General features: G+C 49.5%; 1 protein-coding gene across 1 annotated transcript in view; it reads right to left on the bottom strand.

The window, feature by feature from the left end:
- Positions 1 to 440: 440 nt before the first annotated feature.
- Positions 441 to 22,650, bottom strand: part of LOC147700447 (pregnancy-specific beta-1-glycoprotein 7-like) — a 449,496-nt gene continuing 427,286 nt past the window's right edge. The window contains exons 7-8 of the mRNA XM_086935860.1: positions 8,142 to 8,271; positions 441 to 1,321 (exon numbers count right to left, since the gene is read on the bottom strand). Coding sequence (XP_086791986.1) covers positions 8,150 to 8,271 — 122 coding nt within the window. The 3' untranslated portion in view covers positions 441 to 1,321; positions 8,142 to 8,149. The remainder of the gene's footprint in view (positions 1,322 to 8,141; positions 8,272 to 22,650) is intronic.

Raw genomic sequence — 22,650 nt, forward strand, 5'->3', positions numbered from 1 at the left:
TTCCAGATGGGTGCACATTACTGCTGAGCTACTATCCTTACACCCTTTTCCAGATGGGACCACATTACTGCTGAGCTACTATCCTTACACCCTCTTCGAGATGGGACCACATTACTTCCGAGCTACTATCCTTACACCCTCTTCCAGATCGGACCACATTACTGCTGAGCTACTATCCTTACACCCTCTTCCAGATGGGACCACATTACTGCTGAGCTACTATCCTTACACTCTCTTCCAGATGGGACCACATTACTGCTGAGCTACTATCCTTACACTCTCTTCCAGATGGGACCACATTACTCCTGAGCTACTATCCTTACACCCTCTTCCAGATGGGACCACATTACTGCTGAGCTACTAACCTTACACCCTCTTCCAGATGGGACCACATTACTGCTGAGCTACTATCCTTACACCCTCATCCAGATGGGACTACATTACTGCTGAGCTACTATCCTTACACTCTCTTCCAGATGGGACCACATTATTGCTGCGTAAACATCCTTACACCCTTTTCCAGATAGGTGCACATTACTCCTGCACTTACATCCTTAGTCATGCTTCCAGATGGGTTAACATTACTCCTGCACTAATATCCTTACACCCACTTCCAGACGGGTTAATATGACTCCTACGCTAGCATCTTTACACCCAATTACAGATAGGGTAACATTACTCCTGCGCTAGCATCCTTACATCAATTCCAGGTAAATCATTGAGTTTAGATCAAGTTGCTTTGCCTTCTTCGGGCTTGTCTAAATGTTTGACATGATTCTCCTGATGGTCAGAGGGATCAATTGCCCATTCACAGCTCTATTCTGGGATGTCTTTGCCCCGGGTGGGTGGGCGTTCTCCGTTACAGAGACCTCCCTCTGGACCACCAGGCCACCGAGTCTGTGGAAAGAGCAGGCCCTGCTGTGCCAGCTCACAAAAGCTTCCAAATCCTGGCTTTAGCCGTATTAACATCCGTCTGACAGTGCTCAGCTTCTGTAGCACCAGGAAGCCTTCTAGGGTAAGGTTGAGCTTCATAAGCCCCCTTCAAATACAAATAAAACACATACATTCACTCATACCTACATGCATAAAGCACATGTGCAAGCCCTATCTGCTCTCAAGAGCAGTTGCATTTCTGAGAGAAAGAGCTTGGACTGTTCATTGGCACTCGGCGGCTTGTGCTCTTCCTCTTGCACCAGCATGTGACAGGACCCACCATCCATGAATGTTCACCACTGGTGGCTTGTCACCCAAAGGACATGTCAGGATCCAGGCTTTTAACAGGAGACTCGTCTGTCCTCAAGGCAACGTCAACATTTATCATCTGAAAAAAAACAATAACCTAAGCAAAGCTGTTTTACTACATAAAGGAGAACAAACTTTTACCCATTTCTTGAACTATTTTTATAAGTAGCCCCACAAGTAGCAGCTGCGCTCAATGTTTTCTTCACAGTTCTACCAGGAGGTTTTATTCTAATTTTAGAAAGGAAAAGGAATCAGGATATGTGACTATGTAAAAAGTGCCTAAGGGTGGACTGCAGGGGCATTTCTAGGTGGGTGTACCAAAAAAAGACACATTTATTTATACATTTGTGGGTATTTATCAACGATTTGCAGGCACACTTCAATGTTTGCTTCTGGCAAGAAAAGTAATACGGATGTACAGAAAGGGAGAGAGGTTTCTACACAAGGGAAAAAAGTTTCGCAGTGGATAAACAAAAAAGTAATATGTGCTAAAACACATTTGCATTGAAAATACACCTAAAGAGTGGTACACCTTTTGCGATCACACCTGTGATTAAGGGCACTTGTTGCCCGAAACGCGTCATGCGAGAAGTGAGAGGAAAGCAGAAATAAAAAATGGCCTGCTATTTCAAAAAACAAAAAAAAATAAATGAAAATACACCTAAAGAGTGGTACACCTTTTGCGATCACACCTGCAAAAATTCATACACATGTGAGCATGCAGAAATCTACAACAGCCATAAATTTATTTGCCAATTCCTTAAATATTTCAAGAATTTCAGAAGCTCGTACTCCAGCTCCAAACGTACAAGGACCCCAGTAGCAGCAAACTTCCAACTATGTTCTATTGTTTGTCAAGCCATTAGAGTGGCCACTGGGTGTTTGAAGTGTAATTACTTTCTGTAAACCTAGGCTTTCAGGTACAGTGTTTAATTTGAGCTGGTGGTTTCCGGTGCTCAGTGCTGCACTTGATTGTCAATATTGGCACATCTGCCACATGGTGGTGCTGTTTATCTAATTTAGAGATGAGCACAAAAACTGTTGTTTACTAATTCAACATATATTAAACAAGCATTCGCATAGCAATAGGTCTCGCATATGTGAAAGCTAGAGGTCTTTATATTGAAAATGACATTGTTTTTTACTTTTGTTTTTTGTATGCAGATGAGTAATATTTGCATATAGCTAATAATGAAATCAATCATGTCAAATAGATCATACAGTACCAATGATCATGTACATAATAATAGTAGCGAAAGAAGGCACTTGGGAGTTTCAGTTAAGAGCAGGTGCCCTCAAAGGTGTGTTGAGGCACATCAACACGTGTATGGGGAAATCGTGCAACGTCAAACCATAGCTGCGTGTAATGGGTGAGAATACTAAACGTGGAAAGACTCCAACCTACATAAAATGGAGCGGCGGAAACAAATTGTCCGGGCCGCCAGTCAGGGAAGCTCAAGAAGATAAACTCACCAACCTGAAAATGAACCAAACGGGGCAAGGTAATGAATTGTAATAAGCACCCTGACGTGTCTATCAATGTAGGGCACGGGGCATCACTTACCAATGAGCGTGGTGTGTCAGGACCTCGAACGCCAGGTTCGAGTAAGGTCAAGCAGTGAAGGTATCTCTATTATTTAAATTACTAGGCATGCGTGCAGTGTGTAGAATGAAAATAACTTAACCATTTAATTGCATCTTAATTAATTGAGTTAAGGGAAATAGACGCTACTTCTCCAGACACCAAAACGGCAGAAGCAGCTTCATTAGTGAATTTCATCTGATCTAAATAGTTCCTTGCATCATAGACTGAAGCTGTCTCACCACGTCCCTCCCCTTGATCAAATACCAAGTGCAGCAGAATTAATTTTGGCCATTGCCAGTGCTGGATATGACACCGTTTTTATCAGCAGCCACAAAAGACAAAAACAAGCCCAATCCTCCTTAAAAAAAAAGACCAAACAAAGTAATATCCTACAAAAAAAAGCCCAACTGACAGTCGACATCAAAAATAGCAGGTGGTCTAAACAACATAAAACCAACAGAGCCAGAGGCACGGCTTGAGAGGCAGCACTAACAGAACTGCAGCATTAGGAGAAGGTGGGAGGGTGAGATTCTAAAGTTAATTTTAAGCAGCTATGGCGCCATAGCTGAACACAGGCAAACAGTAACAGAGCAGGAAAACAAGAAAAAAATAGCTCCCCAAGGAACAGATAAAGAAACATAGTGTAATGAGACAGTAGATAGTCTCTGCTGCGTGGGAGGAAAATAAAATAAAAAGGAGGGACAAAGAGGCAGGGCTGACCACTAGTAAGCAAGGATTTTTAAAGGACACTGAAATAAACAAATCAAAAGCAGGGGGGTGGCTTTAAGCCCACAAGAGAAGTTACAAAAGGTCTCGAATGTTCGACCAGAAAATGACTAATACCTGCCATCCCTGCCCTTCCTATAGCTTTGGGGTCTGGAATAGCCTGAGTTGTCACATTTATAGGAGTGTAATGATTGGTATTTGTGTTGATACTGTCATGGGCAGCATGGCAGGGGCGAGGGGTGGTGCCAGCTGCAGTGGCCTCCTGAAAAGGGCCCTGGCATATATTTTGTTTACAAATTAAGCGCTGTATCACGTGTTCGACAAGTATTCCTATTAATATCTCTTCCACTGTACAGATGGGGGACCTCTTTTGAAGAGACAGCACCCAACTATACACACAAAAACCACCATGCTTGTGCACAAAACCACAATTACGATCTTTGTCCTCAGCAGAAGTAAAGCTGGTCTCCTTTTCTGGTAAACAGATCTTATCCACTGTGAGAGATGAATTTTGGTCAAAAATAGTTCCAGCAATATCACTGTGGGACAGCGACTTTTTTCTCAAAAGTGGGTATGATGTGTTGCCTGCCAGTGGCACAGAACTCTGGATTTGCTAAATCAGCTGAAATAATGTTCCTAACTTGAAGCCCAGGGCAAACCATGTATTGGATTTAGAGATACCACAAATACAAAGGTAGTCCATGTCATTACCAATGGAAGAAATGTAAGGCCTTGAAGCAAACCCTGCCTGAATCAGAAGATAAAGGAATAGCTTGGTCGTGGCTCTCGGGAATGTTAAACAAGCTTAATTTGAACAAGTGTCATGAACTGCCTTTTTAACATAAGGTCCTGTCCTTACCCATAAAATCCAGTACGTTTGCATATCAATAAAATGAATCAATTGGCAAATCTCAATATACCCAAAATTTGTCTGCAGGAGACTTGAAACTCCACAACAGAAAAATACGATGGGGCAGATTTACAATCCCCAGGGATGCACCAGTTATTGTGCGCCGCAGCTCCACCACCCATGGTGAGCCGCATTTACAATGCGGCGCACCTTGGGGCAAAAATGGCACAGATGCGTGACGCATCTGTGCCGTAAAGGTGGCGCATTGCTGGAATTGCGTCGCAAGCGTGACGCAGCTCCAGCAATGCTCTTGGGGGCCCTATCTGTCCAATGCTGAGTCGACCCTTACGCCTGCTTCATGCAGGCGTAGGGTTTTGATGCAGCATTGGCCTAAAAGTGACTGAGTGAAAGCTTGTAGATTTCACTCAGCAGGAACGCCTCCTTATGGCGCAGAGCTTTACAACGTCATGCAGTGGAATAGAGTGGTGTAGAGTAGAGTTGACTGGCGTAGAGTGTCAGACTGGATTAGAGTGTCATAGAGTGGGGTAGAGCAGAGTGGAGTGGCATGAAGTGTGTTGTGTAGAGTGGAGAGGAGTGTTGTAGAGTAGAGTGACGTAGAGCAGAGTAGATGGTGGTAGAGTCGAGTGGTATAGAATGTAGTAGTGTAGGAGAGTGAAATGGCATACAGTGGAGCTAGGTTGTTGTAGAATGGTGTAGAGTAGAGTGGAAAGGCACAAACGGGAGTAAAGTGGCATAGAGTTGAAAGGAGTGTGGCGGAATTGGTTACACTGGGGTACATTGCAATGGGGTAGATTGGAGTGGGGGAATTGGGTAGTTGAGCGTGTTAGATTGGGGTAGATTAGGGTGAAGTGGGGTAGATTGGGGTGGAGTGGGGTAGATTAGAGTGGGCTAGATGGGAATGGGTAGAAAGCAGTGGTGTAGATCAGGTCGATTAGGGTAGAGTGGAGTGGGGAAATACTAGGGTGTGTTGTATATCGATTTAGATTCCATATGGATTTTCCCGTTTCATGCCCTTATATAGGTACAAATCATATTGCCCTTATTTAGGAATAGAACTCCAGCCCTTATTTAGGCATAGTCCATGCTACCCAAATACAGGCATAACTACTTCCGTTCCTGGAAAACCAGAGTCTTAAGCCTTCTGCTTGGATATTGATTTCTCCAAGAACTCATTTATTATGCATGAACATCTATTCCTTAGGGGTTCATTCATGACGTTCTTATGCCCGACTTTTACGTCAATACTGGCATCCCTAAACACCTTCAAGGTATAAATATACCTTCACTTGCCATGGCAAGGCACGGTTTGGTGCAGTCCGGCGACCTACTTGCACGACGAGGCTCACCTCAGCAAATCCTGAAGGAAGTCAAGTTCTCAACTGACGCACTGAGCAGACGCTGTCATCCTCTTCGCCGAGAATCCAGCTCCAGTGTTGCTGGCTCCCCTTGCGGGGTGTTTGTAATCTAGTCCCGGGAAAGAGATACCAACCTCTCTCATTCTAAGGTATGGAGCTGATTAGAACCTAGAGAAAGCTTTGCCAATTCTTGGCACAACTAAACTAAGACTAAGACAGCACCTACTTCTTCCCTCGTACTCGACTTAGGTTAGGCACACTGGGGTAGGTTTATTTTAGCAGCACTAGATGAGTATTTTAGCCTGTGTTATTTATGTATGTATTTTATGGAATATGTAATAGCCACAAAACCATGCTATTATAATATTATTTTATATTACTGCTAACGCTGTACATATTCTATTTTGCATTCTGTCCTACGATTGTAGCAGTTCATATCTCTTGCATGAGAAATAAGACTGTTCAATAAACATTTTCATTGAAACGCCCATCTCAATATTTGTATGCAACTCTGTAGAAACGAAGCACGCATGATTAACTGAGTGAAACAGTTATCTATTGTTTCCACGACTCTGAAGATATTGTTCCGACTCTAAGGGAAACAAAGTTCTCATGTTTATGCAGTTGTCTGAAACAAATCCCTTCTTGTTCATTCGAGAAAGTTTCTAGTGACCTCTGAGTTAGCTGGCACACACACAATTAAGTTTAATATACTTGATAAAGACATACTGACTTCAGTCCTATGTCAAATCTATAGTGTATGTTATTCCAATGCACAGGGCCTATTAGGGATAAAGGAACTACATTACAGGTGGAGTGGAGTAGATTTGGGGAAGAGTGGAGTGGGGAGGATTGGGGTAGATTGGAGTGGTGTGGAGCAGAATAAACTGGAGTTGGGTAGATATGAGTGGGGTAGATTGGAGTGGAATATAGTAGGGTAGAATGGAATGGAGTGGAGTGGGGGTAGAATGTTGTAGTTTGGAGTGGGGCAGATCAAAGTGGAGTTTAGTGGAGTGGGGTAGATAGAGAGAGTGGTGTAGATTGGAGTGGTGGGAGGTAGATTGGGATGGCATGGGATAGATTGGATTGTGGTATTTTGGGGGTATATTGGGGTAGAGTAGAGTAGAGCAGATTGGAATGAACTGGAGTAGATGGGGTAGAGTGGAATGGCATAGATTAAATTGGGGTAGATTGGGTTAAAGTGGAGTAGACTGATGTGGGGTAGATCAGAGTGAAGTGAAGTAGATTGGAGCAGAGTGGGGTAGGTTAGAGATAAGTGGAGAAGATAGGAATGGGGTAGATTGGGTAGAGTGGAGTGGTATGTATTGGGGTACACTTGAGTGGAGGGGGCGGATTGGGGAAGTGCGTAGTTAAGTGGACTCGGATAGATTACAGTGGCGTAGTATAGATTGAGTGGAGTGGAGTAGAATAGGGTGTAGTGGGGTAGAGTGGTGTGGGGTATATTGGAGTGGGATAGATTGAATGGATTATGGCAGGGTAGTTTGTAGTGAAATGGGGGTACATTGGAGTGGAGTGTGGTAGATTTGAGTGGGGTAGATTAGAGTGTAGTGTGGTAGGCTGTGGTAGATTGGAGTGGGGAATATTGCAGTAGATTGGAGTGGGGTTGATTATGGAGGAGTGGGGTAGATTGGAATGGAGTGGAGTGGGGTGGGGTAGATTAGAGTGGATAGGAGTAGGAGGGATTGCAATGAACTTTGGAGTAACCCATGGCGTAGTTCACGTAGTATCTCTACACCTAGCTACGCGAAGTGCACTTCGCACTACGTGAGCAACGCGTAGCACTACGCGAACTGCGTAGTGCGGTAGGGAAATTCTGTTTGCAATGATTGCACAGTGCCAGATGCTTGTCCGCACAGTGCAATCATTGCAAACGGCATCTTGCACAGTGCAAGCAGTCGTTTTCTGCAGCTTGAGTAGATTACTCGAGCAGCAGTTTTCTCAACTCGGACTGGTAGTTTCTTATCACGAGCAGTCGTGAGCATACGCGACCACTCGCAATGAGAAACCTGACCTCCCCGTGTTGAGAATCTCGCTGGGAGGTTTATTTTCCATGCTTGCGATTGGCAACTTGATGTTGCTGATCACGAACGAGGAAAACGTCTCGCCGGGATGTCATTTTGCTAGCTCGCGGACGCAAACTTGACGTTGAGGAGCGCGAGCAGGCAAAAAATGCCCACTACGTGTGTTTGCACTGTGTTACGTGCAACTTCTACTGGCTGCGCCAGCCGGTAGCAGTTTTATCTATATTATGTACGATTTATCATGCATCACACATTACCCCAAGGTCCTCAGTGTGCGGATAAGTGGCCCAGCTTGAACGTACAGGAAGTGCGATACTCACAGGAGGGTCTAGCGTGGCACAGGGTAGAGGCAGTCAATCACCAGAGGCAGTACAATCAGAATCAGGAGTCCCGCTCCGACAAGAGATGACCACAGGATGCAGTGGCTTCGGCATTCACAGGCGCCTCCTCCTAGAGGGAAAAGAACACTGGTTAATCTGAGAGCAGGTGGCCCACTCCCAGGCCTGATGTACACACCTCACCCTGGACATGTCTACACTGACCGCTCAGGTTAAATATATAGTGAACTCAAAGTTTTTATATAGTGTAATGGTCACTGGTTTCAATGACACCTTGGCACTATTTGGAATGGAAAGCCTGATAAGGGTTGTCCCTAAAAGCAGCGCTCTAATTGGAGTGTGAGGATGGGGGGATATGTGCATGTGTGCACGCGCAGGCATGTGCGTATGCGCGTGCATGCATGATTGCCTGTGTGTGTATGTTTCATATTATTTAATTTGATATAATGCGGACATGGTCCACAGGCAGCAGAGTGCTTTCCAAGAGTAAAGTTACCAACAATAAACACGAGAATATATCTGTGATACAGTACAGGAAACGTTTTCAAAAGACATTTAAGAGTTTGTGGGAGACCATAGATTTAGCTCAACTCAAATAGTTTTGGGTTAATTTTTTAGGGTAGCATGAAATTGGGATCAGATGGAGGATAATAGAAAGAGAGTTCCAGATTCTTGTAGCCTTCCTGGGAATGATAGGTTCATGTATCATTCTCATTTAAAGTGAGAGGCTCCCAAAGAAGGAATTTTGTGTTTTTTGAACACAGCATCGTACTAAGGTTTTTTAATTTTCCAGTTCGGTAGATAGAAAAGAGGAATGCAGGGCCTTGTGGGTAGTGTGGGCAATTTTAAATTGAGCTCTCGCCTCAATAGGAAGCCACCAGAGGGATGGCAGGATGGGTGTGATGGATGGGATGGATCATATTGAGATGCAGCATGTAGAGCTCTTCTGAGAGGAGCCAAGCGTGCTTTGAGGATGCCTGAGAGGAGTGCGTTCCCATGGTCTAGTCTGGGGAGAACCACCGCCTGAATTAAGGATTCAACTAGAACCAATGTGTTGACCCCTGATTTTAAGTCTTGCTCTGGAATGAGATCTCTGATCCTCCGTAAGCAGCCGCAGTTGGATCCGGGTGCTCTTGGATATGGTGTGATTGGACTCTGGAGGTTGGGTCAATTGTGGGGGATGAAGTCAAGCAAATTAGTATTTTGAACTGTGGAGCGCTGGGTCTCCAAGGCAGGGGGGGGGATTGTTTCCATTCTTGCACAATTAAGTTGGATTTCTTCAGTGATGAGAAATAATTCTGTTTTCGGAGGGTTACGTTTATGGGGGTGACTTGAAATGCATGTTTGAATTCTTGCTAAGGTGTTGGATAGGATGGTAATGTTGTCCGGGGATGAGACCTTTAGGTAGATCAAGGTATCTTCAACGTATAGGTGAACGAAGGTCCAAGAGTTCCTGAGGGTCTCACAGAGGGGCTCCAGAGAGGTTAAATAGGTTTGGTGAAAGGATCGAGCCTTGAGGAACCCCTTGTTGCACCCTGACTTCATGAGAGACAGAGCTCCCAATTTTCCCTTCATGTGATTGGTTCATCAAATTGGAAGTAAACCAGTCCAAAACTACTGCTTTGATGCCCATTTGATTCCACTGGATGCTGACCAAAGTGTGACTGTATCAAAGGCAGCGAGAGATCGAGGAGAAAAAGGAGGCACAAGTTCCCACTGTCAGCAATCTGCGGAAGTGCAGTCTCACCCTGCCTGGAGCCTGACTGGAAAGTGTCTAGGAGGATATGTGCATGGATGTGAGAAGACAGTTGGGAGACTACTCAGCCTTTTATCACTTTACGAAGGGACGGGTAGAGGCTGGACAGATGTTGTTTAGGTCCAGTGATCATTTGTTATTAGAGGGGAGATTTGATCAACTTGTTCACAGTAGGGAAAGTACCTTGTTTGAGGGAAGCGTTGACCGAGGTGGATGGGAAGGGCAAAAGCTGTTTGGTGAGATCATTTCTATAGAACCAGAGATAACATTAGAAAGTTGGTTTGAGAGTATCACCTTAGTTATGGTCTACAGAACCTTTGACTTATATACTGGGGTGAAAGGAGACCAGGAGCACTTCACTTTGCAAGTTAATTTATTCTAGGCTATTTTGTCAGAGGTGGTCATCAGGGAAATGCCTATGGCCTTTAGTTTTTGTTTCGAAACTCCACAAAGTCATTGCATATGGTCTCAGAGGACATGGGCGTGGTTGCAGATGAAGGGTTGTCTGTCTGCTTGATTACTTCAAACAGATGCTTGGGTCTATTCTTTGCTGTGGCATGAAGGGATTTGATATGCATTGAATTGGTTCTGAAATGTGGTCTTTGTTGCTTTTTTCTTGCACTTCTGAGCCTGGCCAGATTTAGCAGAGAGGGTGATTGTGTCAATTGTTTTGCAAGCAATTTGAGATACTTCCCTTTTGGTAAAGGTCGCTTGAGAACCAATGGATAGAAGGACTGAGTCTTCGGTGCATGCTCTTCAGTTTTGTAAATTCCTCTATCAAGGGTTCCATGCAGTTATTAAATTTGTCGGTGGCAGTGTTGACATAAACTTGGGCAACTACAGAGGTGATTTTGGGTGAGCCTAGATAACAAGCATCTTTCTATTGATGGATCTTACATCCTTAAACCATATTTTCTCGTTCTTTGGTTGACCAGAGGTTTTACTGCATGTAAAGGTCACTGTGAAGGGATTAGAAGGTAGTCAGATCAATCTACCAGCGAGGGAACATCTGCTGTTAGATGGGGATCTTTGAATATGATCAGATCCAGAAAGGAGCCCTTGCAGTGTGCAGGTTTCTGGCAATGTTGCAGGAGATCTTGTCGCTGAGAAAGGAGGAGAAGGTGCCCATTGGTTGGCTGCCCTTGGTCGCCAGGTGAAAATTGAAGCCAACCAGGAAGGTGATGTTGGAATGTGATGAACTCCATGCATTCTTCAGCAAAAGTGTTAATTTTTGTCCAGAGGGGCTGAATAATGTTCCTTGCAAGACTGGAAGCCATGTGGCGGGAGACTTCCTGAGACGTGCACTCGAAGGAGTGATGGTAATGCAAGGGAAGGAGTCTGCACCTTAGAACGTTTTTGAGAATGACAGCAAGACCTCCACCATGCTTATCTTCCTGGTCACAGTTGGGAATGGAGTGGAGTGGAGCGGGTCGAAGGTGCAGTGTGTTGTTTGTGGCATCGCATCAGGTTTCAGGGAGAACAGGATGACCATGTTGAGACTCATGATTGCTTTGGAAATCTCAAAGCGTTGTTTAGCTGCTGATCCGCAGTTATGAAGCATGCATCTGAGTGAAGAGTGGTGAGTTTAAACACAGGGTGGCTTAGGTAAGGATTGTGTGCTTTTGGGTGTTGTATAAGGCCGGTCAAAATCTCTGTGGTTCGTGATATTGCTGGAGATGGGTAGGCAGCCTTGAGCTTGGTGGTGTGGCTACGTGTTGGCAGGTTTGGGATTTTCATAGCTTTCAATGAGAGCCATAGGTCCTTCTCATCGAGGGAGGAACACCCAATTGGGTCTATGGGAACTCTGAGCCTCTGATGGATGTTATTCAGAGCAGGGTGTTGTAGGGAATATTTGTGGTTTGCAAGCAAATCCCTTGGCAGTGGGAGAGCTTGTGCTGAGATGTTGATTTTCTTCATCAGATGAGATAAAACAGAGAGGGGTTCTGAGATGGGGACATTTGGGACTCAGGAGACGGTAGGTCTTGTGTTGAGCTTTTGAGCCAGGTCTTGAGTTGCGCTTGTGATTTGGAGGTACCCGTGGCAGGGAAAAGATGGCGAGAAAAGGGGAAGAGTCCAGAGATATCAGAAAAGGTTAGTTGATGATAGATGGAGAGTAGGTGAGGAGGAGGGAGTGCTGGTGTATTGGGGACAGGTGTTGGAATATGAGGAAAACATTGGAGGGGGAAACGGGTTGGAGGAGGGAGAATTGAACAGATTTGGACAGATAAGGCCTGGAGGGCGGTTAGGGCGGCTCACTAAGTGGGATGCACAGTGGCGTAGGAGTGTCAGATGGTACCAGGTGCGGAAAATTTCTTGTCACCCCCTCACATTGAAATTATTAAAAGAAGGAAAAATAACATACTTAAAGCTTTGCCTTTCTGGATTTTTTTTGTGCTGTGCACCACTCATTTTAAATAATATATATATTTTTTTTAACTGTTGTGAGCCCCACATTTTTATTTTTATTTAAAAATAAATATTTTAGCCTTTTTGTCACCCCTTTCAGGGATGATACCCGGGGAGGCCCGCACCCACCACACCCACCTTCCCACGCCACTGGGGATGTGAGGTGAGAGGAAGGTGAGGGAGATGGGCACAATATTGGATAAGGGATGTGAAAGGGAGACAAGTTGTTAGGGTCAAAATAAGATGTTGAGGGTCTTTTGGTGGACAGCAGAGATGAGAGGATTGGGAAATAGGGGTGAGAGGATTGAGAAACAGGCATGAGAGGATTGAGAAACAGGAGTGAGAGGTTTGAGAAACAGGGGTGAGAGTATTGAGGAAACAGGGGTGAGAGGATTGGGAAACGGGGTGAGCGGATTGGGAAACAGTGGTGAGAGGATTGAGAAACAGGGGTGAGAGGATTGGGAAACAGGGGGGAGAGGATTGGAAAACAGGGGTGAGGTGATTGGGAAACAGGGGTGAGAGGATTGAGAAACAGGGGTGAGAGGATTGAGAAACAGGGGTGAGAGTATTGAGGAAACAGGGGTGAGGGATTAGGAAACAGGGGGTGAGCGGATTGGGAAACAGGGGTGAGAGTATTGAGGAAACAGGGGTGAGAGGATTGGGAAACAGGGGGGAGAGGTTTGGGAAACAGGGGGGAGAGGATTGGGAAACAGGGGTGAGAGGATTGAGAAACAGGGGTGAGAGGATTGAGAAACAAGGTTCAGAGGATTGGGAAACAAGGGTAAGAGGATTGGGAAACACATGTGAGAGGATTTGGAAACTGTGGTGAGAGGATTGAGAAACAGACATCAGAGGATTGGGAAACAAGGGTGAGAGGATTGAGAAACAGGGGTGAGAGGATTGAGAAACAGGGGTGAGAGGATTGAGAAACAGGGGTGAGAGGATTGAGGAAACAGGGGTGAGAGGATTGGGAAACAGGGGGTGAGCGGATTGGGAAACAGGGGGTGAGAGGATTGGGAAACAGGGGTGAGACGATTGGGAAACAGGGGTGAGAGGATTGGGAAACAGGGGTGAGAGGATTGAGAAACAGGGGTTGTTGGACAGGCCACATGAAGGGCCGCTCCCCCTCTGCCCGACCAGGCCCGAGCCCGGTCACTCGAGTGTCACCCACCACCACTTCACGTTTTCCGTCCCCTCCGGGACCCTTGCCTCTGAACATATCGACCTCGTGGGGCCGATCCACTACTGGCCCGCGCACCCAGCCTGGGCGCCATCTTTGGACACTCCGCCACGAGGCCGCGTGGCCCCCGATCGACCCCAACCCTGGGCCTGGCCAGGCCTCAGACATCCCGGCACCACCATCCACCCAGGAGGTGAGCGGACTACTTGGCAGGTCAATGGGAGGAAGAGGTGTCGATGGTTCTCCCCCGCCAGGTGCCGCTCGCCCACAACCTCCCCGGGCGCTGGCTCCACCCCCCTGCTGGGTGTCTGGACTCCCTCATCCCGGACCCCCCGACCTCCAAGTGCGAGGGTCCGGACATCAAAGGGCATCAGCCCTATAACTGGGGCAGCTCCAGAGCAGGAAGGCAGTTGTATCTTGGAGTCGAGAGACGCAGAGAAGAACTCATCCTTGACGGACTACTGGCGCTGCCGTAGCTCTGCCTTGCGCACATCGTCCTGCCTGTTGGCGCTGCCGCAACCTTCGTAATCCTTCATCGTCGTCGGGACCTGCTGGCGTGGCCGCGGACCGTTGTAACTACCATCTTCATCTGGACCTGCTGGCTCCGCCGCGGACCGTCGCTTCTTCCGTCCATCTCGGGACCTGCTGGCTCCGCCGCGGCCCGATCATCTAGAACGCCGAGCTCGAGGATTGAGAGCTATTTTCATCTATTGGTAACAAGACTGTCCCGCTACCCTTTTCCCAACCCAGAGACCAGAATCGAGGGGACCCCTGAGTCCAGACCTCCTTGTACCATTCTACCGTACCTAAAGAATTGCTATAAAGTATCGTTGAACCTTATCCTTGTGTGGTGTACGTCTGTGGGGGGGAAGTTACTTGTCTGTACGATCGCTGGAGACGGCTCTCCCCGGAGACCTCTCCCCGTATCCTCGGCCGACCCTCCCGGTCCGTCTAACATTGGTGGCCAGCGGCGCGATCCGAATCACCGCATAATCGTACAGAAAGTAGCTCACCCCACGACGAAATCACGATGACAACCAAAGAAAGCGGATCCACCGAGAAATTTCAGATGGAGAAATTGGACGAGTACAACCATCGTGAATTAAAACAATTCTGCATCGAACTAGGTATCGCTACCACCGGTCTGAGTACAAAAGACGATTTCAAGCATGCCCTAGAGTCCTGGGCAGAAACCGGGGCCGTCGGAACCACCAACCAAAACATCGCAGCAGTAGAAAAAAACATCACGGCCCCCGAAGAGCGAAGAACGGGTCTCTCGCAGGACGAGATCCAGGAACGAGAAAGAACACGACTACATGAACTAGAAATGGCCCGGCTCAAAATGGATGTTGAACTTAAGTTGGCCGAACAAAAACTGAGCTTAGAGCACCTACGTCTCCGAGAAGAAAGAGAGGAAAAGCAGAGACAAAGGGAGCTCGAGGAAAAGAGACTGGCATATGAACACGAGCGCAAATTAGCGGAGATAGACTTACGCAAGCAGAACAAAGAGCTAGGGGTGCCCGAGCAACCCCACACCCCAAGGGCAACAGAGAAAAAGGTACACATCCCCAAGGATGTCGTTCGAGAATACTTCCGAGAGGACGACATCCAGCAATGGTTCAAGGCCTACGAAATCGCTATGACCGCCCACCGGATCGATCGAAGCGACTGGGGAGCCGGTCTATGGGGGAGATTCCTCAATGAGGGCCGCGATGCCCTGCTACAGCTCCCGGACCACCAGATGACCTCCTATGACCACATGAAAGCTGCCCTCCTCATCCGCTATGGGCTCACACCCGAGATGTACCGTCAGAGGTTCCGAGACTGCACCCGCATCCCGGGTACAACTTGGGTGGACTACGTGAACTATTTTAGCCGAGCCTTCGAGGGCTGGATCAAAGGAAGCAATGTCACAACTTACGAACAACTCTTCAATCTCATGGTGTGGGAGCATCTATCAAACAATTGCTTCATTGAGCTCCGCCAGCACCTCCTCGACAGCAAATTGACTGTTCCACGGCAGCTCGCAGCCGAGGCTGACCGGTGGGAGATCACCAGAGTGGGCCGGAATGGATCCTATGAACAGAACCGGAACAACAACGGTCAGCACCGTCCCCGAGGAGGAGGGGGGCAAGGACGCGGAAGAGACAACGCTCCGGTCGCCCCCGCTACCAGCACCACCCCCCCGGCCAACCGGGGCAGCACCCCGGCGCGACCGGGATACCGAGCCAATGTCACGTGTCATCGATGCCAACGAGTCGGCCACTATGCAAACGACCCAAATTGCCCACAGTACCAGAGCCCAAGACCCCGCCAAGTGGCCGCTGCTGCTCTGGGGGAAGAACAGATCTCAGAAGAGCAAGAAGAATATGAGCAAGAGCATCAAGAATGGGAGCCAGCCGCCATGGCTCTAGCATGTTTAGGGGGGAAAGACATGGTCCCGCGGGTCCCCCTACCCGCTAACACCCGGAAGTATAGCCAATGGGTGAGCATCAATGGACGCCAGGCCGAAGCCCTCCGTGACACCGGGGCCAGTGTAACAGCCGTCCGCTGTCACCTGGTGACCCCAGAACAGTTCCTACCAAACATTCTCTGCCCTGTCCGTTCAGCCGATAACTCCGAAAGTCTGTGTCGGATGGCCTGCGTCCCTTTCGAGTGGGGAGGGGTCTCCGGCATGTTGAAAGTGACGGTCCGAGATGATGCCCCCGTAGACTGCCTCCTGGGAAATGACCTTGAAAGCTCCCCGTGGGCAGCCATAGAACGAAGGGAACACCTGGGGATGTTAGGCATCCCGGACTGGGCGTGCGTCACCACCCGGTCCATGGCCACCCGTGCCAATCCCCGACCGGAGGAACCCGAATGGCCGGCGCCTCCTCCCCCGGTCGCCCCAGTCGAAAACACCGACCGTGCCGTCCCCCCAGAACCAGCTCAACCTCCAGACCTCGCTGGCCTCGACCAGTGGCATCAAGAGGGGGGGCCCACACAAGAGCAGTTTCGCCAAGAGCAGAAGACCTGTCCCTCTCTCGAGGGACTCCGCCAACAAGCCCTCGCCCAAAGCGCAGGGGATACCTCCGGAACACATTGGATCTATTGGGACAATGATCTGCTATACAGTGAACAAAGGATCGCGGAGTTGGGGGCCAGCCGAGTGCTAGTGGTGCCCCTCCGTTTTAGAGACTTCTTGCTAAACCTGGCCCACGATGTCCCCCTGGCTGGACACCTGGGTCAGGATAAAACCTACAGCCGCCTGGTGACCCACTTCTTCTGGCCCAAAATGAGGAATGATGTACTCCAGCATTGCCGATATTGCCCCACGTGCCAAGCCAGTGGAAAGAGCGGCCGCAAACTAAAAGCCCCCCTGCAACCGTTTCCCGTGGTCACCACCCCGTTCGAGAGGGTCGGGATAGACATTGTGGGGCCCCTAGACCCTCGTACAAAACAAGGACATCGGTTCATCCTGGTGCTAGTGGACCACGCCACCCGCTACCCCGAGGCTGTTCCCCTGCGAACCGTGACAGCCCCGGTAGTCGGCCGGGCCCTGATGGGGATCTTCTCCCGTGTGGGCTTCCCCCGAGAAGTCGTCAGCGACAGAGGCACGAACTTTATTTCCAAATATATGAAGTCCCTCTGGCAACAGTGTGGGGTCACCTACCGATTCACGACCCCCTATCACCCTCAAGGAAACGGACTCGTTGAGCGGTTCAACCGCACGCTCAAAGGGATGATTGGGGGGTTGGAAGAGCCCCTCCGTCGCCAGTGGGATGTGCTGCTGCCGTGCCTCCTCTTCGCATATCGAGAGGTCCCCCAGAAGTCCCTCGGCTTCAGTCCGTTTGAATTATTGTATGGACATCCCGTACGGGGGCCTCTCAGTCTAGTCAAGGAAGGCTGGGAAATGCTCCCTCTAAAGAACCCTCCGGATGTCTTCAGATACCTCCTAACCCTCCGCAACCAGACCCGACAGTTCAGAGAGCTGGCAAAAGCAAACTTGGAGGCCAGTCAAGAGGACATGAAAAAGTGGTATGACCAGAATGCCTCCTCCATCGAATTTGAACCTGGGCAACAGGTATGGGTGATGTCCCCCACCGAACCCTGCGCCCTGCAAGACAAGTGGACGGGACCCTTCAAAGTAGTCGAGCGCAAGGGTCCTGTCACCTATCTCATCGACATGAAATCTTCACGGAACCCCCTCCGGGTCCTCCACGCTAATAAACTGAAACCCCACTTTGTGCGTTCAGAACTCAGCCTCCTGATGGCCACAGACAGTGGAGCCGAAGAAGACTCCGAACCCCTCCCTGACCTCCTACGGACTCGGGAGAAAGATGGCTCCGTGGATGGGGTCCGACTCTCGGAGGCCCTCACCCCGGAACAACACCAAGACTGTCGAGACCTCCTGTTGCAGTTCGCCAGCCTGTTTTCCCTCACTCCAGGTGTCACTTCCTGGTGTGTGCACGACGTGGACACGGGGGACAGCCCCCCTATCCGCCACCGGGCCTACCGCGTACCAGATCGGGTACGGGCCTGCATCCAGGAAGAAGTAACCAAAATGCTCACGCTCGGGGTCATCGAGCCCTCAGACAGCCCCTGGGCCAGCCCAGTAGTGCTGGTCCCCAAAGCAGCCACTCCCGGCACCACCCCGGAACTCCGGTTCTGCGTCGACTACCGGGGCTTGAATGCGGTCACCCGAACAGACGCACACCCCATTCCCCGGGCAGACGAACTAATCGACCGCATGGGAGCTGCCCGCTACCTCAGTATCTTCGACCTGACGGCGGGCTACTGGCAAATCGGCCTCACACCCCGGGCCCAAGAACGATCTGCATTTTCCACTCCTGATGGCCATTATCATTTCAGGGTCATGCCCTTCGGCATGAAGAATGCTCCAGCAACATTTCAGCGGCTCGTCAATCAGGTCTTGGCCGGGCTCGAAGGATTCAGCGCCGCCTACCTAGACGACATCGCTGTGTACAGCCACCATTGGTCCGAGCACCTCCACCACCTCCGAGCGGTGCTACAGGCCCTTCAGCGGGCTGGCCTCACGATCAAGGCCAGCAAATGCCAAATTGGTCAGGGGTCCGTAACCTACCTCGGACACCAGGTGGGAAGCGGCCGGGTGGCCCCTCTGCAGCTCAAGATTGCCGCCATCCGGTCCTGGCAGCCCCCCATCACCCAGACCGAGGTCCGCGCCTTTCTGGGACTCACGGGCTATTACAGACGGTTCGTGAAAGACTATGGTACCATAGTGGGGCCCCTCACAGAACTCACGTCCAAAAATCAACCCCAGAAGGTCAACTGGACCCCAGATTGTCAAACAGCCTTCGAACAACTGAAGGCCGCCATGTGCTCCGCCCCTGTGCTCCAGGCCCCCGACTACAGCCGGGAATTCGTCGTCCAGACGGATGCCTCCGACCACGGCATTGGGGCGGTCCTGTCTCAAGTGAACACCGAAGGCCTTGATCAGCCAGTGGCCTTCATCAGCAGGCGACTCCTACCTCGAGAACAACGCTGGAGCACCATCGAGAGGGAGGCCTTCGCCGTGGTATGGGCCCTCAAAAAGCTCCGGCCCTACCTCTTTGGCACACACTTTCGGGTGCAGACCGACCATCGACCCCTGCAGTGGCTGATGCAGATGCGGGGGGAGAACCCGAAACTACTACGTTGGTCCATCTCCCTACAAGGAATGGACTTCACTGTTGAACACCGGCCTGGGCCAGATCACGCCAACGCGGATGGCCTGTCCCGCTTCTTCCGCCTCGACGAGGAGAATCCCCAAGAGGATGGGTGACTCTCCCCGCCTTCAGCTGGGGGGGACGCATGTTGGACAGGCCACATGAAGGGCCGCTCCCCCTCTGCCCGACCAGGCCCGAGCCCGGTCACTCGAGTGTCACCCACCACCACTTCACGTTTTCCGTCCCCTCCGGGACCCTTGCCTCTGAACATATCGACCTCGTGGGGCCGATCCACTACTGGCCCGCGCACCCAGCCTGGGCGCCATCTTTGGACACTCCGCCACGAGGCCGCGTGGCCCCCGATCGACCCCAACCCTGGGCCTGGCCAGGCCTCAGACATCCCGGCACCACCATCCACCCAGGAGGTGAGCAGACTACTTGGCAGGTCAATGGGAGGAAGAGGTGTCGATGGTTCTCCCCCGCCAGGTGCCGCTCGCCCACAACCTCCCCGGGCGCTGGCTCCACCCCCCTGCTGGGTGTCTGGACTCCCTCATCCCGGACCCCCCGACCTCCAAGTGCGAGGGTCCGGACATCAAAGGGCATCAGCCCTATAACTGGGGCAGCTCCAGAGCAGGAAGGCAGTTGTATCTTGGAGTCGAGAGACGCAGAGAAGAACTCATCCTTGACGGACTACTGGCGCTGCCGTAGCTCTGCCTTGCGCACATCGTCCTGCCTGTTGGCGCTGCCGCAACCTTCGTAATCCTTCATCGTCGTCGGGACCTGCTGGCGTGGCCGCGGACCGTTGTAACTACCATCTTCATCGGGACCTGCTGGCTCCGCCGCGGACCGTCGCTTCTTCCGTCTATCTCGGGACCTGCTGGCTCCGCCGCGGCCCGATCATCTAGAACGCCGAGCTCGAGGATTGAGAGCTATTTTCATCTATTGGTAACAATACTGTCCCGCTACCCTTTTCCCAACCCAGAGACCAGAATCGAGGGGACCCCTGAGTCCAGACCTCCTTGTACCATTCTACCGTACCTAAAGAATTGCTATAAAGTATCGTTGAACCTTATCCTTGTGTGGTGTACGTCTGTGGGGGGGAAGTTACTTGTCTGTACGATCGCTGGAGACGGCTCTCCCCGGAGACCTCTCCCCGTATCCTCGGCCGACCCTCCCGGTCCGTCTAACAGGGGTGAGACGATTGGGAAACAGGGGTGAGAGGATTGAGAAACAGGGATGAGAGGATTGGGAAACAAGGGTGAGACGATTGGGAAACAGGGGTTAGAGGATTGAGGAAACAGGGGTGAGAGGATTGAGAAATAGGGGTCAGAGGATTGAGAAACAGGTGTGATTTGGAAACAGGTGAGAGGATTGGGAAACATTAGTGAGTGGATTGGTAAACAGGGATGAGAGGATTGAGGAAACATGGGTGAGAGGATTGGGAAACAGGGGTGAGAAGATTGAGAAACAGGCATGAGAGTGTTGAAAAACGGGTGAGAGGATTGGGATACAAAGGTGAGAGGATTGAGAAACAGGCGTTAGAGGGTTGAGAAACAGGCTTGAGAAGATTGGGAAACGGGTGAGAGTATTGAGAAACAGGTGTGAGAGGATTGAGATACAGGGGTGAGAGGATTGAGAAACAGGCGTTAGAGGGTTGAGAAACAGGCTTGAGAAGATTGAGAAACGGGTGAGAGGATTGAGAAACAGGCGTGAGAGGATTGAGAAACAGGGGTGAGAGGATTGAGAAACAGGCATGGAAGGATTCAGAAACAAGGGTCAGAGGATTGGGAAACATGCATAAGAGGATTGGGAAACAGGGGTGAGAAGATTTAGAAACAGGCGTGAGAGGATTGAGAAACAGGGGTGAGAGGATTGGGAAACGGGTGAGAGTAATTGAGAAACAGGCGGGAGTGGATTGAGAAAAAGGGGTGAGAGGATTGCGAAACGGATGAGAGGATTGGGAAACAAAGGTGAGAGGATTGAGAAATAGGCGTGAGAGGATTGGGAAATGGGTGAGAGGATTGAGAAACAGGAGTGAGAGGATTGAGAAACCGGGGTGAGTGGATTGAGAAACAGGCATAAGGGGATTGAAAAACAAGGCTCAGAGTATTGGGAAACAGGCATGAGAGTATTGGGAAACTGGGGTGAGAGGATTGAGAAAACAGGCGTGATAGGATTGAGAAACAGGGGTAAGAGGATTGAGAAACAGGGGTGAGAGGATTGAGAAACAGGTGTAAGAGGATTGAGAAACAAGGGTGAGAGGATTGAGAAACTGTAATGAGAGGATTGGGAAACAGGTGAGAGGATTGAGAAACATGGGTGAGAGGATTGAGAAACAGGGGTGAGAGGATTGAGAAACAGGGGTGAGTGGATTGAGAAACATGGGTGAGAGGATTGAGAAACATGGGTGAGAGGATTGAGAAACCGTAATGAGAGGATTGGGAAACAGGTGAGAGGATTGGGATACAGGCATGAGAGGATTGGAAACAGGGGTGAGAGGATAGAGAAATATGGGTGAGAGGATTGAGAAACATGGGTGAGAGGATTGAGAAACCGTAATGAGAGGATTGGGAAACAGGTGAGAGGATTGGGATACAGGCATGAGAGGATTGGGAAACAGGGGTGAGAAGATTGAGGAAACAGGGGTGAGAGGATTGAGAAACCGGGGTGATATGATTGAGAAACAGGGGTGAGAGGATTGAGAAACCGGGGTGATATGATTGAGAAACAGGGGTGAGAGTGTTGAGAAACAGGGGCGTGATGCTTGGTGAAAATGAGCTCTAAACGAAGGGTGTTGTTGTAGGAAAGAGATGGTCGACCATGACAAAGGCTGTGTGTCATTTGCTTGGAATACGATTTACACGTTGTTAAAAATGGAAATGGAAAGTTAAAGATTGAAATGGAAAGGTTACCGTTTCAGTGGTTCGTGATATACATTTAAGTTCATGTCCAAAGGGATGTTTCTCAATGAGGAGACTTGCAGAGTCTTTGTGAGGAGCTGGGCCTAAGGTCAGTGTTGTGCATGAAGAAAAGGAGGTTGAATTGATTTCTTTCTGAACACAATGGTTTCGATCTGCATACAAGGAGGCTAATTAACAAGCCCCTTGTGCCAATTTTGCGTCCCTTTTCCCATGTTAAAAATGACTCAAAAGTGGTGCGAGCGGCTTGTAAATAAGCCAAAGGTTTCTGGGGATCCTCTAGGGTCTTGTGTTTAAAGGTTTTCATTGGGTGTTTGGAGAGATTCTGAGCGCAGCTGATCTTAAATGCATGTAGTCCAGATTTGGAGAACCGATCGGTGTAGGTCATTGTCATCATCATCATAGTTAAAGGGCGGGGGCTTGCTTTGGAAGAACGAGGTCCACTAAAATGCTAACCCTGGGCTACTTAGAGAGTCCAGGCAGCTGGTGGGCTGAAGGCATTTTCATGATATTCATAAAAGGAGTCAGAGGCTGGTTCTTCTGTTTCATTATGTGAATTGATGGG

Source organism: Lissotriton vulgaris, chromosome 8, assembly GCF_964263255.1.
Source record: "Lissotriton vulgaris chromosome 8, aLisVul1.2, whole genome shotgun sequence".
NCBI lineage: Eukaryota > Metazoa > Chordata > Amphibia > Caudata > Salamandridae > Lissotriton > Lissotriton vulgaris.